Here is a 19244-nt window from a genome sequence, read left to right on the forward strand (position 1 = left end):
AAAATACATTTGCCAATTTTACCATGCACAATCCTTCAAATCACTAAACTAGGAGAGATAAAAGATCTTGTACAAACATTATTATTTTTTTTTATTCACTGGAACTCATGCATTTGCGTCCCAGAGAAATAAGATAATCAATGTATATAAATAGCTACATTGGAGGATTGTGCATATTATAAACTACAACAAATGCATTCCCAGAGGCGGTTAGCGAAGGAGAGACTGTTAGCCGTTGTGAAAGATGACCCGTTTTTGGAAACGACGAAAAAACTAACGAAAATCTCTCCAGTGCATTGAAACTGCTAGGTTCTGTGGAATCTAATCGGTGGGTGAATTTTTAAAAATATTAAGTTCTGCACTGAGAGATGTATAGTTTTTTTTTGTTTGGTAGAAATATAACAACCAACCATCCACTACTACGTACCGTACACCCAGGCAACGGCTCCGCACTCAAAGACACAGAACCACAGCAGAGTCATACCACTGGCCGAGTAATAGTCAAACACTTGGAACACGTACATACCACCCTAGAAAACGAGGTACAGCATTAAAACTAAAAGGTGTCAAGAGGCCTCGGGAGCCAATGGCACCTGCAGCAATAAGTGCAAGCAAAACTTTGGCTTTTACATGAAAAAAAAAAAGAAGTAACAGGCCTTTCAATCTTTTTCCCATGTTTTCTCGATAAAAAAGAGAAAGCATGCTTGAATGAACAAAGATGTTTATGCTGTCTATAGTTTCTCCTATTGAAAAATGTTAAACTTCTGCGAAATGGGGGGAATATATATACTTATAGCATAGCATAACTCAATAACCTTCATTTAGGATTCTTGCTGTAAAATATAAGGGGGGGAGGGGGAATACGATTTTCAGAAGAAACAAATTTCTACTAGTTGCCATTCAAATTTTCATCCGCTTATGTTTCATGAATATGTTTTGGACCATCTTCATTAATGGAATCAGAGTTGCCTAACAGCTGTTTGATTAGCTTACCCAACAATAACTTGATAGGCTTGAGTTTAAATCTCAGCTATAGCACAATAGCCTTTCAACAGTCATTCTGTTTGGATTGGCTCCTATCAGCTTAAAACTATAGATTATGGTGTAATTGGGGGGGGGGGGGTCTTTCAGTTTATAAAACAGACAGTCTAGCTAAACACTTTTTTAGGACTGATTCAATAGAAACTTTGTAGATGATGTCATCTGTTTGCACCAAACTGAAATGTGTAATATAAATCCCTCTCATTACTGATAACAAATAGCATTAGCTGCTGTTGAGTCCATACAGAGGTACAAAATATTTTGATTCTAGTCTGATACTAGTTGTTTACTGTTGTAATGGAGCTATATTAGGAATCAAGGTGTGTGTGATAAAGTGTTTTTTTAAGAAATCTAAGCAAAACTTATCAAATAATGCAAAATGCATATGGTGATGAGGGGTGTGTTTTGTTCAAATGTGATTGGAAAATTTTAGAGACAGTAGAGAAGGTGTTAAGGATTATGGTAAAACTGGGTATTCTTATACTAGCTGAACTGACTTGAACATTGAAAGTGTCTAATCTGCATTGACTCCAGGGGACTAATTCATATACAATTCGTTTCTAAAAGACAAACAATGAATGAAACATTCTACTTGAGTGTAATGGATTGTCTAATGTAGGGGTTCTCAAACTTTTGTCATGTGTGGCTTACAGGGCCACAACTGGGTTGGATCAGGCGGGTCTGCCGCCTCGGGCGCTGGACCAGAAGGGGCACAAATTTCACACTTTCACCTCTCTTTCAACATTACAAGGGGGCACCAAAATGCATGCTTACCCCTGCTGACCAAGCTTTCAGTTGCGGTTCCCCAGGCTAGTTAAATAGATATTGTGCATTCATAAAAGAACCACTTCAAAGCATAAATAAGACACACACATCAATATTTCTAGCTCATTGCAATGTCCCTGTAGGAGCTGCGATGCTCACTTTGGGAAACACTGGGCTAATGAAATGCATCATGTATCCATTACGCAACCAGATCTGGACACAAATAAAAATTAATGTTCTTGCCAGCCTAATTCACAGCCGTTAAAGTCAGTTTTCAACAGAAAAAAATAAAAATAACTGTGCTACAGCACCAGCAAATTAATTTTTTTTCAAGGCAGAAATTGGATCTGAAAGTAAAGTGATTCGACAATGTCAAGACAATCCAAAATAATATCATGAGGGAGCTATGATGATTTCCAGCACTCTGTAAAGCCACGTATGGACTATGCCAACCAATGTACAGCTTCACAAGGGTCATTTGTAGATTGATAAGTAATAAAAATTTATTTACAGTCGTTTCTGTTCTTTTTCTTTCTGTTGTTTCTGAGCTCAGTCCTAAAACTTTTTAGCCAGACTGTGTTAATGTTGCTAGGGAAAAGGGAAAAGATCAATAACCAATATAATAATATAAAAATTTACTTTAGAACACTATAAAGGTACAAAGAGTCTCTTTAAAAAAAATTAGCGTTGCAGTCCAAAACAGCGTATCCAAAGTCACACATATTAACTGAATGGATATTTTTGATGATGTTCAAAGAGGCAAACAACCCAAACTCCTTACAAAATTATGGAAGGGCGATGCAAAAGCAATGAAAAATAATTCAAGAACAGACTATTCCACCATAATGGAAAATGAATAAACTTCATTATTTCTGTGGAAGATTATCAGCCCGTTTGTATACAATATTTATTGGTTCATGAACATTATTCCTTTGTATGAAACAAATGATTTGTAACAAGTATCCTTAATGAATGGTTATTGATTTAATTATATGAGAATAATAGTTAGCAATGTTGAAGAGGTAGCTAGTGAAAATACGAATGAAATAGTTGCGACTCGAGTATGGAGACAGAAACATCTTTGTATGAATGGATTTGGTACATCATGTGCAGTGTATAATGCAGGTTTTTCATAACGTCCATATAAAATCAAGACAGACACTTACCTCAGTGGAGATGGGGGGGATACAAATCGTTGTGTTAAGAACTTCTGTATATAAAAAAACTAAAAGTTAGAGGATAGTGTTCGCTGACAACCTTTATCATAAAAGCTGCCACTGGTTTCCCAATGCATAGAAAATCACATTGAAATTTAAAAGAAAACAGTCACAAGAAAGGATTATACACATTGCTCTGCTTTTTAAAAAAATGGAAAGAGAAGGAAAGTGCTTAAAGGAATGTAAATTATATGAATTTCTTGTTATGCGTTTTATGAATTGATGAATTGTTTATTGTTAATTTCATTTAAGAATAATTCTCATAGAAAAATTAGAACTTTCATTGAGAAAATTAAAAAAAAATATCACTTATATTCTCACTCGAAAGTACATTGCTATTTATCATGGATTTCTTTACAATTTCAGTATATCTGTAAATCAAGATCTTTATCATTTTTTATATTATAATTAAAAATTTGTTCATAACAATCTTAAGCAGGAATTACAGCAAATGTGTATAATCTAAAACTAAAGTAAATAAATATATATATATCTATATATATACAGTAGACACTTGATTTTATGAATCTCCAATTTACAAACCACACATTTTTACGAAATAATTTTCTGATCCCAAACAGTAAAGTATTTCTTCAAACGTTTTTCCCATTCACAAAACTTTCAATTTCATGAAATAATTTTTCAGTTCCCTTTGAGTTCGTAAAAACGAGTGTTGACTGTATATCGCATTTTACCTTAAAATAAGAATGTTTGTATAAGTTTCAATATGGTGCGTATTTGCTGGACATGCATGAGATTTGAATTCTTGCTCTCTAGTGTGCCTATAATCAATACTATTCAGGTTGAAGAAAAATTTTCTGACACTTATTTGCTAATGGAAATCACAAAACGTTAAAATTAGAAAATTCAATTTTTTTCATAAAAGTGGAAATAATATTTTTAAATTTTTTTGTGCAGAGGAAATGATAACCATCTGGTTCTTTGAAAATTATGTGTAAAAAAAACATTACAGAAGCTTTCTTCTGTCAATTTCTGTATATGAAATTTAGATTTTTCTGGTTATTAACAGTTCTTTAATTCTAGCTCTTCATGAAGTCAATTACCACTTTCAAGCTCTATTTTTCTCTCATTGATGAACCATTTTTCTTTACTCAATGAGCACAATTCAAAAACTATCATTAGAATGAATGGTTTGCATAAGTGTTTGAATATTATAAATTTACAGGAGGAAAATTTCTTATTAGTATCACAAAATTCAATTAAATGACTTCAAATAATTGGTTCGTCCAAATTTTGATTCATTATTTTGGTGATTGTCAAATAATTCTTTCTTGTCTCTATCATACAATGCCATTTTCTAATTTCTGAATTAAATGCTTTGATTAAATTTAGATATTTATTTGTAAAACCACAAAATTGTTTTGGAAATTATGAATGGAAGATGTGAATTTGAGAAAATCTGAAAACATATCAACAGAAAACACATGCTTTAACACCAGGGTTATTGACCAATTATCCACAGACCCGTTGAGAGGATTACGATGAGTCTGTGATTTTATATGAGAAAACAACAAAATTAATATTTTTGTATTATAGGCCTATTTACTGAATAAAAGTTTTTTGAAAATGGGTTCAAGGTCTTTTTGTCTTATTGGCACAAGGGGTCTGAAACAGATAAGGTTAAGAACCCCTGCATTAACCATTTTTCATCAGATGACTTGCAAATATTTAATTTAAAAATATATAAGGTATAAATTATAACACATTATGCAACAGCAAATATTTTTCACAGAATTAATGCATGCTTTTCACTTACTTTTTTTGTATTAATACCAATCACTCAAATCCATATTAACATTACTGAAAAAATAAAACTGGAAATTGCTAAAAAAATCTCCTTAATATACCTTCAGTATCAACATAGAAATTAATAAAAATGAATATATCTTCTTTCAAGAAATTAGTTTCATTCTCATCATTAATAAAAATGTTATTCATTAAGAAATGAATTGGCAAGTATTCATATCAAATTCATGAGAAATATTATTTCATCTTAGAAAAATAATTTAATAATTTGTTCTCTCTTATCTCTATTCCCCTTTTTCATCATGTACAAAATCAAAGGCCATCAAAATCGAAAATGCATCATGAGATTAGCAATAGGTAGCAATTTTTGCTTGGAATGTGCCTACTCAGTCTATGAATTTCAATTCAGTAAGTAAAAACAATAGAAACATTCAAACTGCTATTTGTGGTAGCATTTTTTAAAATATATTTATAAAGCAAGTTCATATTGTTAAATATTCACAATTTAACTACTGTATTTTGTTTTTCATAGTATGGATAGTCTTCCCCCAGGAAAACAGGAAAATTAAACTTGTTTCTGAGCATTGTAATAGCTTAACAAACAAATTCAGGTTAAAATCAATAATTCAATAATTATCAATTTTTAATAATTATTCATTGATTCAGAATAAATTGAAAGCCAGTTAAAAAACGATTAAAACCTATGAAATTAAATGTGATAAATTAAGGAGAAAAACTTCACATAAATCGCGCCTGGCAGTCGAGTGGTTAGGGAACTAGCTTCTCACCGTGCAGATCTGGGTTCGAATCCCGGTTCGGGCATGGATGTTTACTAACACTAACAAATTCCCTGGACGGATCATGCTGATCCCTTGGGAAAACGTGAGGATCACGTTATTAAAAAAAAATGTTTGATTAAAACAGTTGAATATTCAAAACCATCAAGATATATACTTATATACAACAGCATTCAAACATATATAAACTACAAATTTCCATGTTTTCAAACCTGATTTCCTTCTTTTTCTTTCATATGTGTTTTCACTTATGTGGGTTCTAATTTATTCAACCCTATGAATTAATTTCTTTCTATGCATTTCACTGAATCTTTTTCCCATAAAAATGATCATTAGAATCAAGCCTATAATGTATTGCCACAGATTAATCATTACCAGCATTAATCACTCCAGCTAAAAATTAATCATTGCTGGGCTCCTTTCATTACCATGGAATAAACAACCAGTATCACTTAAAAAAGTTCTGTATATTTAGAAATTGTTAGAGAAATGGAGTCAGATATTTTCTATTCTTTCAAACCGCATGCAGCCCAGGCTGTATTGACAATTTCCAATTTCAGCAAGAATGCATCTCATAGTCTATCAGGGCCGACACAAATATCAGATGCAGCAAAACGCTCTAGCACAAAACTTTTATATGATAATGGAATGAAAACCCCTTATTGACTACATAATGTTATTTCTCTTTGTTAATCATTGGTAGTTTTGTCATACCGTGGTCATTTCCTGCACAGGAGGGCTAATTAGATCGTAACCTACAATTTATTGTGATTCTGAATGGTAGCATTTGATATTTTTGCCTTTTATATTCACTGATCAGTTGGTGTGCTAACCTCTCCCCCGTGTAGGACTCCCTGTGGTAGCAATCTTGTTCTGTGGTCATGTTATCACTGTTTCTGCTTTATCCCCGTGTCAGGGAAGTTTCTGATTAGGATGAGTCGGATACCAAACTTGCGACAACTCTAAACATCCTTTGGTACTTTAGGCGAGTATCTTATTGACCTTGGGCTACTGCAACCTGGCTTTCTTTGTATGTGAAACTGAGAAATATTACTGAACAACAATTCCAAGGGAAAATCTTGAATCTTTGTAATAATGTGATAATGATAAAAATAATGATAGTAATATTTTCTATTCATTCACAAAAAATGCATTCGGTGTACCAAACATATACATTTCAGATTCAAGATTTTTTCTTGAAAAAAGTTTGATATATATTTTTTAAATATTTACCATATTTACGAGCTGTAAGACACACTTTGAAGACAAATTTTTAAACACTCAATCGAACACTTAACATATTGTGAACGGTATGCTACAAAACGAACTGATCTTCAGTTCCCACAATATAATCTTGATGTATTATGGAATTAGGTCATTACCATATTACCATGGTTGTTATTGGGTCATTATCAATTATCATGTTCACTATTATGACCCTTGTTATTTTATTGAATGAATGAAAACTATTCTCATATATTCTATTGCGTTGCGGTTACTTTATAATTATACAGCAGGGTTACATAATGCCCTACCCTAATTGAGGAACTCAAAGATGAGGAATACCTTTCCCATTTCCCATCAACAATGTGCTAAAAATAGAGTATGCGATGCATTTTTTCCCCAAAAACTATTTTGTAAAGGAAAAAAGTGTGTCTTATAATGCCAGAAAATTTGGTAGCATCAATTAGCACATTGAAAAGAGTTTGAGACATGTAATCAAGAACTGCAAGATATTGAGTGATAAAACACAAACATAGTATGTATAAAAAACAGCATGATAAAGGAAAAACCAGCGGCAGCTTTTGATGTCAGGTAAAGTGAACACATAACTTTGTTTCAAAGCAAAAGTATATTAAAAAGTAATAACTCTTTGTAGCAAGTGTCATATACAGAAGACAGTACAAGATATTCATGAGAAATAAGAAGAAATAAAAACACCATAAAGAAAATATGAATGATACTTTTTTTTTTTCACCTTCAAACATTTACTTTCAGTGTTGCCATTCAGATCCATCAAATAGAAAAAAAGGAATAACGGGTAAGTAACTTACATTTGTAACCATTGACAGACCCAACAGAAAAGATACTCCACAAGTACAAGCAATGAAGACTTCTCTGCGGTAGCCAACTCGAAGATAACCAGGAAACATGTCCACTATCGCTGTTACGAAGCCTTCAATTGCAACAAACTTTAAGAAAAGAAGAAGAAAAAAAAAACCAATATATGAAATGTTGGGTTACTGTTATCACTATTAAGTAGTTTTCTATTAATGTTTGAAGTAAAGTAGGACGCAGATTATATATTCGAGCTCGAGCTTATGGTTATCAGGGGTACTTTTCATAAATTCATTTAAAAAATTAGGTGCAACAAAATGACGTGCAAAATACCTAACATAGCAACAAACTATACAGGTTAGGGCCGTTCAAGTATTGTGTCATCATCAATGGGGAGGGGGGTTCTAATTTGCTGACTTTTTATGACAAGGGGGGGGGGGGGGGGTTTGGATAATGCTTACGTCATTAACCATCCTTCATGAAGATATGAAATATTCTTAATGGCATCTTATTTGATGCCCCAAAAATGAGAAAAACCTTTCAATAGTTTGTGGGCACATGAAGTAACACCCCCTCCCCCTATTGATAAGAGCCCTACACAGCCATTTTAGTGATCTCAGATCCAAGACATGTGGAAATGTGTCCGGGTCGCTTAAGTGCTCTGGAACTGTGCCACGCATCACTAAAGTGATATGTAATAATCACTTAAATAATCTGAGAATGTGCCGCGGGTAACTTGAGTGATGTAGATCCGCACTAGAGGCCACTTAAGTGCTCTAAAACTACATCACATGTCACTCAAGGGATCTCTGAATGTGTCACGGATCGCTTAAGTGTTCTGGAACTGTGCCCCAGGATATTTAAGTGATATGCAAATGTGCCATGAGCTGCTTAAATGTTCCGGAATTGTACCACGGGACACTTAAATGATCTGTAAATGTGCTGCCGCTTAGTTCATTTTTACAAAATTAGGTTTGAGATAACACCCAGGGCCATATTTGGTTTGTGAGAAAAGGGCCTTTATGCGATTTATCATTATGTCTTAGAGGGTGGGTCGCAATGAATTTATGAAAGATAAATTTTGATTTCACAGCCTTCAAATAACATTGAAATTAACAGAAATTGATTATAATAACATATAAAGGTATTTTGTTCCGAAATTTCAATTAAAAAAAAATTTTTGCATAAAAAAAATCAATTTTTGATTGTGGGAGGGGGCATGAGCCCTCCTATGACCCCCTCCCTGTGTACATCTCTGATCCCACCAATATGCGTTAGGATTCAGAGGGGCAGAACTGATGACGAAATTTTGCTGACAAGGGTGGGGGTGTCAGAATTTCGCTGGCAAGGGGGGAGGGGGTCAAAAATGGCTAAAAGTTTGCCTACGTAATACTTGAATGGCCCCTTATTAGACATCATACTATACAGGTACCAAGGTCAAATAAAACTTGTTTCCAAAAAGTTTTCCTTTATTTAGCTCCCAAAATATTTAATTTGCGCTTCCTCAGTAAATAAATGAACAATCTTTGTGAACATACATCTGTTTTTTTAAATTTAAAATCTTGGTTGTTAACTGAAAATTTAAATTATCTATTTGACAGTGTAATGCAATCTTCTTTTATCTTGCATATGCCGCTAAATACTTTTTTGTCTATCAACTTCATCCTTGTTGCCACTTATTTCTTGGTACTATATATGTGTGAATTTTTTCTTTTTTTCCTTTCGTTATTATTTGTATCGATAAATATGTATCAATTATTGTTTTTGTGGGATCACAAGCTTACTTAGGCCCCTAAATATTTTGTGCGTGTGTATCAACTGACTAAATAAAATGATCTTATCTTAACTGGCTCACATTCAGAATGCTGCAATGTGAAACATGAGCTCTACAGGTTGCAAAGGTAAAAACTTCTGTGTTTCCCAAAATCGGCTATATCACTCCTTCTTGTGGGAGGGGGGGGGGTGATGGAATAGATGAGGGGCACGAGGAAGCTACAGATAAAACATGAGATCTTATGGGTTGACTCAGAAAGGGCGAGATGGGAATGTATATCATCTGAAAAGTAGGTGATGAGAAAATATAAGTTTAAAACATTTTTGCGTGGACGAACATCTTAAACCCCTGTTGCTCTCTCGAGCACTGCGGTTCTTCCTGGAGCATGTAAGAAAGAGTTCTCCATAACAGAAGACATTGAGAGACTATTTTTTCAAATTACTGTATGTGATATTCAAAATGTTGTAAACTGTGAATATGTTACAGTATTTCATGTAACTTTATGCTATATTCTTTTAACCAGTCATCTGACTATGACCGCATATGCTGTTGTGACGATTTTTCGGTCTAATTATTTCAATTTTTGAAAGTTAGTAATTATTTCAATTATTATAATTGTTTTTTTTGTTTATGATTTAAAAATTGCAGTTAAGAGCATGTTGAAGTCAGTATAAAAATGTTTAATCGGGAAAATGTATTTTATTAGATTCAAACTTTTAAAAAAAGTGGGGGGGGGGGGGGAGGAGAAAAGGAGAAATCAATTAGCCTGATGACTATATTTTTGCATTATATAGTAATTAAAAAATACTTTTTGAGTAAATCATAATTCCTATCATTGATGGTTTCATTATTTACTCAATATATATATGGATCAATTATTTTTTCTTCAATTAAAGTTTCTGTAAGGTCCGGTTTATCCGAGGTAGGTCTGGTCTACATTATCTCAGACAACCAGGGTCCTACTATATTCAAATAGGCAAAAAAGTTATTTACCTGACTGTCAAGACCAAGCATTAGTATCATGAAGAAAAACAGAATAGCCCAAAGAGGCGCCACTGGCATCTGCGTTACAGCCTTAGGGTATGCTATGAATGCTAATCCAGGACCTATCAAAAAGTGAAAAAAAAAAAATATATATATATAACTACAACCCTATCAATTTTTTAAAGAATGTCATCCCACAAATGCTGAAATGGTAGTGACTTAGTAATCTGCCATGCTAACGTGGCATCTAAAAAAAATGGCATTTCGGGTTTGGTAGTAAAGGAGATCAAAAATAAATAAGTCATGCCTACCACTTTCAGCAACGGATTCAACAGGGACACCAACTTCAGTAGCCATGAAACCAAGGACAGAGAATATCGCAAATCCAGCATACAAACTTGTACCGCTATTCAAGCAGGCGATGAATATACATTGCCTGTAAGAAATATTGCAAAAAAATAGTCTATCAATCTATTATCTTGAACACAAACAAATGTTAAAATTATTCATATTGAAAATTTTGAACACAGTTGACAGCAGAAAATGAAAATAGAAGAATGAGTGATTAATGATAATTTGAATCTGATTGTATGCTTAGTTTCTAGTAATCAATATGCAGGCGGGGGCAATTCAAACCAAATGGTACAAAAAGAAAACATGCCTGAGACGGCGGTAATTAATTTATTTCGCACATCAACATATTGTGAAAGGTTAACTCTTCAAGTTTCATTTGGCAATACTGAAACACTGCCATCTCCTAAGAGTTCACAAGAAGTTCTGTCATTAAAATAAAAGCATAAGTGAAATAAAAAGCTTATTGTACAAAAGAACACACAAAAACTTCAAGATACATTTTCAGTATTTATTCTCAATAGTTTGATCCAATCTGACCCCAGATCGGTACACATATGGTAAAAACTATATCCCCTGGATAGAATCAGGCATCAAAATATAGACTTCCTAGCAAAAAACTAGTAAGGAAACTAGTAAACTCCTGGTAAAAAAAAGTCTCGCCACAGAGAGCAGCAGGCCTACAATGATAAAATTATTCAATCATTACACTTCAGTCATAGTGAGAAAAGTTGATGGCAGGTGGCACCACTACACAGAACAAACATTACACAGAAACCAAACCTCACGTCAGGTTCACAACACATACACATTCCAACATGTACCAATTCGTTAGAAGTTTAGCAGAGGAATATGGACGAGGTGCATATATGGTTTAGTAGTAAACTCGTGGTGAACATTTAGGAGTTTCAGTGTTACCAAATGAAACTAGGAGAGTTAACCTTTTACATTACATTGACGTGTGAAATAAATTATCAAAGGAATGTTTTATATTTGTACATTTCATTTTGAATTACTATATACAGTAAGACCCCTCTTAATGGACAATTTTCAGATGCGGTCGACCCCTCTTTTAAGGCCAAATAATAATTTTCCCTTTTATAAAAAAAAGTATGCATTTCAAACCACTCTTCATTAACGGTATCCCTTTTTACAGACTAATTTTTTTGTCCTGCTGGTGTCTGCAAAAGAGAGGTTTTACTGTATCTATGTATTAGTAAAATACACATTTTTTACACAACTTTTAATTCACAATTATATCAAAGACCACACTCATGGTTTTAAGGGAATTGGTAGACGATCATTTTAAATTCATTTACTTGTAGAAATCATTGTGAAAATCATTGTAACTTCCGAGAGCAGTCATGCACCCAAGTGCTATGGCATAGGAGAAGAATATTTGTGTTCCGGCATCTATCCAAACCTATAAAGACAAAGTATTAAGAATATGAATAATATGCAAAATTTGACATAAAGATATGAGATTCTGAACCTTTCTCAGATGGACACTGTATGCAATGGAAATCTGTCTTGAATCAAAAAGATAGTCCCATCAATGATTTGTGCTTTGATGTGCACCTTTACAAAACAAAAACCTGTCTGAAGCGGAATATTATTTTGGTCTCATGATGTTCTGTGTCATACAGGTCTTACTGTAACTGAGTTGAATTCCATCAACGAAAAAAGGTCTAATGTGCATTTAGCTGTGCACTGACACCTCAGATAACAAAGTTTTTTTTTCTGTAGTTTTTCAGACTAAGCTAATGAATATGGATTTGGATAACAAAGGTTTCAGTGGATGCTTGCTAATATAATACAGCCACTTTGTGAAAAGAATTTTCATGTCAATCACCTTTAGAACTAATATCATCTGCGCCTTTCTATTTGAACCCAACTCAGAATCATTTTTCAGAACTACCTTCAATTCCCTTTCAGAAATCATTTGACGAACATGCTAAGAGAAAATTATTCTATTTTTAAAAAAGCCTGGACTTGATCATTTTCAGTACACATAGCAGAAATTCCTGAACCTGACAGTATTGTGTGTACACATTGTAAAATATACCACATTAGCTGGCATCACACGAAACTCGAGGGACACCAGATTTTTTAATGGTGAGGCCTAGTCTGTTCTTGACATACCAGAAAAAAAGCAAAGTTTAATAAGGATCACAGCATGCATTAAGCCAATTCAATGGATTTTTATATGAATGTGATTCGAATTTCCCGGCATGCTGGTCTCTCTCAGTGTTTCCCAATGCGGGGGAATACTGTAAAAGTGTCTTCAGTGTTTCATCTTACTTTAAATTATTTTTCTTCCAATGAGATGAAGCTTTACGTATAAGCCGTTGATGAAGCTTTACGTAACAGCCGTTTTTGTCCTTTAGTAAAGTGCTGCTACTTACCTTTTTATAAAAGTTATTTTTATATTTTGGGCAGTATCAAGAATGAATTAAATTATTTACTACAGAAACCAGTGAGAACTCATGTTTTAATTAATTGAGATTTCGGCTCACAAATGTGTGATTATATTATCTTTGTTTGCAGAGAAATCGCTGTATATGACTTTTAATAAATGATAAAAAAAAATTGCATTAAAAAAATACAGTAGACTCTCGATAAATCCAGTACTCCAGCATTTTTAGGTGAGTTTTCTTCTCTTCAAGCATAGAAGAGTGTGCCATGTCACTGCATGCCTGAGAGCATAAGTTTATATTATTTAAATGGTCTTTTTCAATTACTTTCCAATAATCCAATGATTTCAGTAATCCAGCACACACTGGTCTGATATATGCCAGATTAGCGAGAGTCTACTGTAACAATAAAGGAGCAGACAGTTTTTTGGTTCGTGATCATATCACATATTATCGGTTGATAGGAATACAATAAACAAGAGGGGGAATGAATCAATTATTTTTTCACACATCCAAAAACCATCGTTATAGACTGGCTATCACCTTCTGTCAGCCTTTTTCCTGCCTCCTCATAAAATGAATACTATATGATGAGCATTTGTTTGGGTGATATTCTGCAACACAACAACACATATGTTACATACATATGATAGAACATGATTAAGTAAGCTTTAAGGATATTGTTTTTCACATTCATACCTGGCCATCCAGCAATTTACTAAAATCAGGTTTCAAATAGAATATAATGCCTTTCATTGCCCCATTAAGAGTCACCCCACGTATCAATAGTATAGTCAACATCACATATGGAAAGGTAGCAGTGAAGTACACAACCTATTTTGAGAGAATAACAATAATAAAATGATGTATCTGCAATTCACTCATTATTGGATGAATGAATTTACCTATGACTGGAAATATATCTACCTCACATTTTTAAATGAATACCTGATAAAACCACATGCGTATATCTATATATCAATCATCATTGCAAAGAAGTTTTATTGAATTCTTCTCGTGCGCTTTATAAAAAAAATTCATGTTACATATTCAGAGACAGTTTTTGTTTTTTGTTTGTACTCATTAAATACAACCTGCATATTCATTTAACCATGCTTGTACTTCGGTTTATGAGCATAATTCATGGTGGTACTTTGGATTCCATAATTCGTTTTGAAAGCATGCTTGTAATCTTAAACACCCATGTATCAAAGCAAAATTTCCCATAAGAAACTTAATGAAACTTAAATGATTCGTTCCACAACAGTCGCTCTTACACTCATGCCTTTACTTTTTTCAAAATGCAGATTAATTTGTTTTATGTTATTGCATTTGCATTGTATTTTACTATATATATATGCTGTATAGAAAGCTCATGGAATATTCAAAATGATACAAGACTAGCATCTTTACAACAAATAAGGGGGGCAATAAATCATAGAAGTTTTTATTAATATGCAAATGCATACATCTTTTTAATTTGGCCTTGTATTAAAATAAAAACAAAAATGTTCCCAAAAAAAGTTTGGGCTCTGGGCTCAAGCCCAAACTGTTGAGGCTGAGTGAGAGAAAGAAAGGAACAATCCACTCAGCTGTGATCACGTGAGGTTCCACAGACAAAGTATATGTGTAAAACTTCCAAGACCCCCATCTAGGAAGCTTTGGTATGCACACTACCACATTCATATTGCAAGACATTGTTTGTTTATCAAGCTAAAATTTTTGACTGACTAACAGTGGTAAACCAAGTTTATAACAATAAAATGTTTTACTGTAAATAGTAATCTACACCTTGTTAAAATTAAATTTTTTTTTCATAATCTGCCTAATCATTAAGAAGATTTACATTCACATAATCAAGATTAAACGAAACAATGGTGTACATAAAAAAAGATAAAAAATAATCTTATATGAATAAGAGTAGAGAAGGAGAAAAAATGGAGATAAGGGACTAATAACATAAGACATAATTCGAAAACTTTGATTTCCCCCACCCCCATATAATTTCAGAAACGGTAGAATACTCATAAATTACCTAATAATATATAGAGTCCAGAAAAGTTTGTAGACAAGTAACGCTAATATGAAATGAAAATTTTTATACCTTTCCTGTCCATCGGACTCCTTTCCAAATACAAAAATAGCATATGATCCAAGCCAATAACAACGTTAAGGCCAACTCCCATCTCAGAGAGCCAGGATTATGTATCCCATCTGATATCTGTAATACTTTGTTTCTGTAAAAGAAAAAAAAGTAAAAAAGAAGTGGAGATATTTTATTAAATGATATACAAAAAAGGGAAAAAGTATAAACACATTTTTAATTTAACACTTTTGGGTATAATCAAAGCCAACTGTGTAGCCAAAGTTTCCCCAACCACTTTAATTTTTCAAATTATTATATATATGTTGTTTCCCTTTTTTACCTTAATTATTGCTATGATTTAGCTGTAAATACTTGATGTTTGTATATGTCCTGATTATTTTCAGTTATCAAAAATTTAGAGTTACACAGATAGAACTTTGATTAGAAAATACCATTTTGCAAGGGAGATTAAAATTACTTTTGAGATATCAAGAACTTCATTTATATTAATCAACTTATCAAAGTTTGGCTGTGCATATCCAGTTCAACATCAGAGGATGTGTTCATCAATAACTGAACATTTTTCTTTTGTTTCTGTGTATAAAATACTTCCATCTTCAACTAATTTTAAAATTTTTGGGACAAACATTTGTGAACCATTCTTAAACTAGGATTTCTTGACCATTTTTTTCTACCTGTGACAATTTTGAACCCTATTTTCTTTTTTTAGTGGCTCTCCTTGCTTTGAATTTATTTTTTGAATAAATTTATGGTGTCAAAAATTTTATAAATAAGGTTGATCTTCAAACCCTTGGGCTAGAGTACTGTTAGCCGCCCTTGTATGGGAGTTCCATCAAAGTTCTACTGGATTTTAAAAGTATTTGAACTTTCTCTCAACATACATAACTAGAATTTTTCATTTCTTCACATCTACAATTTTTTTTCAGATCTCTCGGTAGCTTCTTACTCCCCTCCCCCATGGCTTCTTTTTACTTGGTTTTCGTGTGTTGTCCTCTCAGAATATCCCAGGACTGCAATAAATGGCTAAGAACCACTGAATTAAACAATAAAATCTTATATCGTTCATTTTTATATCCAAAAATTTAATTTTCTATGAAGAACATACTTTGAGAATTGTTTGAGATTCATAAGTTAGGAAATCAGAATATGTTTTCAGTTTCTATTCAATAATAATTAATTTGGAGTAAAAGCTATTCTTTAAATTAAACTGTGCTCTATATCAGAAAGTAATTATTTAAGACTCAAACTTTTGAATGGGTTATCAATGGGAACTGAATTTTCAGTGCAGGTTTTGGTGTCACACAAAAAAAGTAAAAAACAAAATAAGAATAACTTACTCCCAGAACTCGACAGCCGCATCTACTCTCCCAGTTTCGCTGCCAGTTGAAGTGACGTTCGAATAGCTCGCATTCAATTCCCTGACAGTGAGACAAGAAGCAGTATTCCATGCGTTCCCACACGTAGACCACGGTAAAACATCCGTAAACGAGTAATAAAGATACAGCAGACCCCAGCTGAGGACAACAATATAATATATATTCAGGAAAAAACATATCACGGTGGTACCGTATCCGATACCTGCAACGAAAAGAACAATTCAATTAGCCCAAGTTGAATAGACGTTCATGCCGAATGATTTAAGTTCAAACTCATGAAATTGTAGATGAGATAATATCTGCAGGGAAAAATTAGCACACTCTGAAAAAGCTATTATTGCACATTAAACTTCAGACAATTTTTCCCCCCGGAAAAAAATATGAAAATACTTCAATAAAATGTGCAATATTTCGTACTAAGGGAGAGGGATTTTAAATAGTCGTTGTCCTCCTCCTCAAATGTGGGTAATATCATCAGGATTGGCTCGAAACAAAATTCTCACTCGTGTAAGACTTCTTTCAGTGCCTCTCCGATGTATCAGCCGCACCAGTAAAAATGACCCAGAAAATTCTTTTTTTTTTTTTTTTTCAAGCCGAGCACAACTCAGGTCTATCGCCATAGGCAATTTACTACCTAGTGAGTTGTGCCGGAAGTGTAAGTGTGTGTACCTAACAGTCTGAGTGCGTATACATTGTTGTGTATGATTTTTCAGTGCTGCCATCTATATCTCAGAAGTGAAGTGAGTGATGTGTAGTGACTGAATATTTGTACTGTTTGTAGGACTGATGCTCTCTGTGGCGAGACTTTTCAACGTGGAGATCGGCTCGCATTTGCGCCTCGAAGTTGGGAACCACAGAAAACCAACTTCAGCCGATCACCACTGTGGCGACGGTGGGGCTCGAACCCGGGTCTCCGCGATGCGAGTCCGTCACCATGACCACTCGACCACCACAGCGGCACCCCACCACCCAGAAAATTCACAGATTTGTATACGTCATGCATATGAATAAAAAATCACTTTTCTTTGTAAATTTCTATTCAATATACATTCATTGCTTGCAGTGGCGTCGGAGTTGGTTGTCTGAAGTTGGTCCCAACTTTGAGGCGTGAATGCGAGCCGATCTCCCCTTCGAAAAGTCTCGCCACAGAAAGCAACAGGCCTACAACGGTGCAATTATTTAATCATTGCACTTCACTCATAGTCAGAAAAATTGATGGCAAATGGGGCCCCCCACAACATATAATAAGCATTACACAGTAACAAACTTTACGCTAGGTTCACAACACGTACGCGCAGATTTCAACATATATCAAATAGTCAGAAATTCCGCAGAGGAATGTGGACGAGTTGCATGTGTGGTTTAGTAGTAGTAGTTATGGGGCCGGAACCGCGGATTTTGTGCTCGAGCACACACAGTATTTTCAGCATGTATCCGAGCACCCACAGAATCAATTCAGAAAAAAAATCACAATTTCCCTACATGCTAGCTCTAGACGAGCACCCACAGACAGGGCCGGAAGAAGGCGGAACTGGTGCCCCGGGCGCTGGAGCAGAGAGGGGGAGGGGTGAAAATTGCGCACTCCAACCTCTCCTACAACATTGGAAGGGGGCGCTAAAGTACATGCATGCTCTGGCTCATCAAGCATCTAGTTGTGGCCCTGGTCTCAACAGCATCATAACTCCAAGGCAAAATGAAAGAAGGCTTAGAGCACCATCTCTCAATTGAAAACTTAACTTCTAGGTTTTTCATGCGGAACTCCAAAAAAGCTGTAACGGAATGGTTCCTCGGAACACCAGTTGGAAACCCACGACCTAGGTAGCAGGTCATAGCCAGAAATTTCTTTCGTAAAGGAGAGGGAAGGGGGGGGGGTTTCGGGGGAAGAGATTAAACTGATCGTACCGTAAACTTGATGAAGTGGGAGCGAGGGACGAGGGGGGGAATCAAGTAGGTTCGGTCCCCAACGAAATGTTATAAAAATGACTGATATACATAGAACATGCTTAAGTCTATTGTTCAATCACTTTGGTCCCCCCCCCCCCCAAATAAACATCTTGTTACAGGCCCTGCGTGGTTCCATATATGCAGTATATCAGCCATTCTCTTACTCTTCGGGAGAGGAGGCCCCTTAGCTTTCAGCTTAACCCCCCCCCCGCGCTTACAACTTTGATAGTAGGCATCTTTTAGCACCTAGGCCCCCTTAGAGAAGGGATATAAATGAGGATAATATATATATATATATATATATATATATATATTACTATCAGCCAAACGAGATATATAGAACTGAGAAATATAACTGCTAAAAATTTATTTTGAGCATATTGAGGTAGCCTATATATATAGCAAAGCCTTCTGGATACTACAGAACGCTAGGTACTTCTAGGAGGCTTTGGGTATAGTATATATCGATACTTTCTAGATACCAGAGAGCTATAATATAAATAAATGCCCAGTGATTGTGAAAATTTTCTAGAAGAGGAGAATTTTATAAAATAAAATAAACATAAAGAGATATAAATAAATATAACACACACAAATAAATCGCAGAAAGTTTCTTCGAAAACTCCGTCCAAGAAACTCGAGTCCGGTT

At 34.3% G+C, this 19244-nt stretch overlaps 1 protein-coding gene across 2 annotated transcripts in view; it reads right to left on the reverse strand.

Annotated features, from left to right (window-relative positions):
• LOC149075823 (sodium- and chloride-dependent GABA transporter 2-like) overlaps positions 1 to 19244 on the reverse strand; it is a 93098-nt gene that overhangs the window by 12855 nt on the left and 60999 nt on the right. For both annotated transcript variants that reach the window (XM_089243337.1, XM_089243336.1), the window contains exons 3-10: positions 16613 to 16853; positions 15273 to 15405; positions 13868 to 14002; positions 12074 to 12177; positions 10715 to 10839; positions 10413 to 10525; positions 7642 to 7779; positions 428 to 530 (exon numbers count right to left, since the gene is read on the reverse strand). In XM_089243337.1, coding sequence (XP_089099463.1) covers positions 428 to 530; positions 7642 to 7779; positions 10413 to 10525; positions 10715 to 10839; positions 12074 to 12177; positions 13868 to 14002; positions 15273 to 15405; positions 16613 to 16853 — 1092 coding nt within the window. The remainder of the gene's footprint in view (positions 1 to 427; positions 531 to 7641; positions 7780 to 10412; positions 10526 to 10714; positions 10840 to 12073; positions 12178 to 13867; positions 14003 to 15272; positions 15406 to 16612; positions 16854 to 19244) is intronic.

Source organism: Pholcus phalangioides, unplaced genomic scaffold (genome assembly GCF_987345545.1).
Source record: "Pholcus phalangioides strain wild (caught in Gottingen) unplaced genomic scaffold, Ppha-v1.0 ptg000015l_1, whole genome shotgun sequence".
NCBI classification, from domain to species: Eukaryota; Metazoa; Arthropoda; class Arachnida; order Araneae; family Pholcidae; genus Pholcus; species Pholcus phalangioides.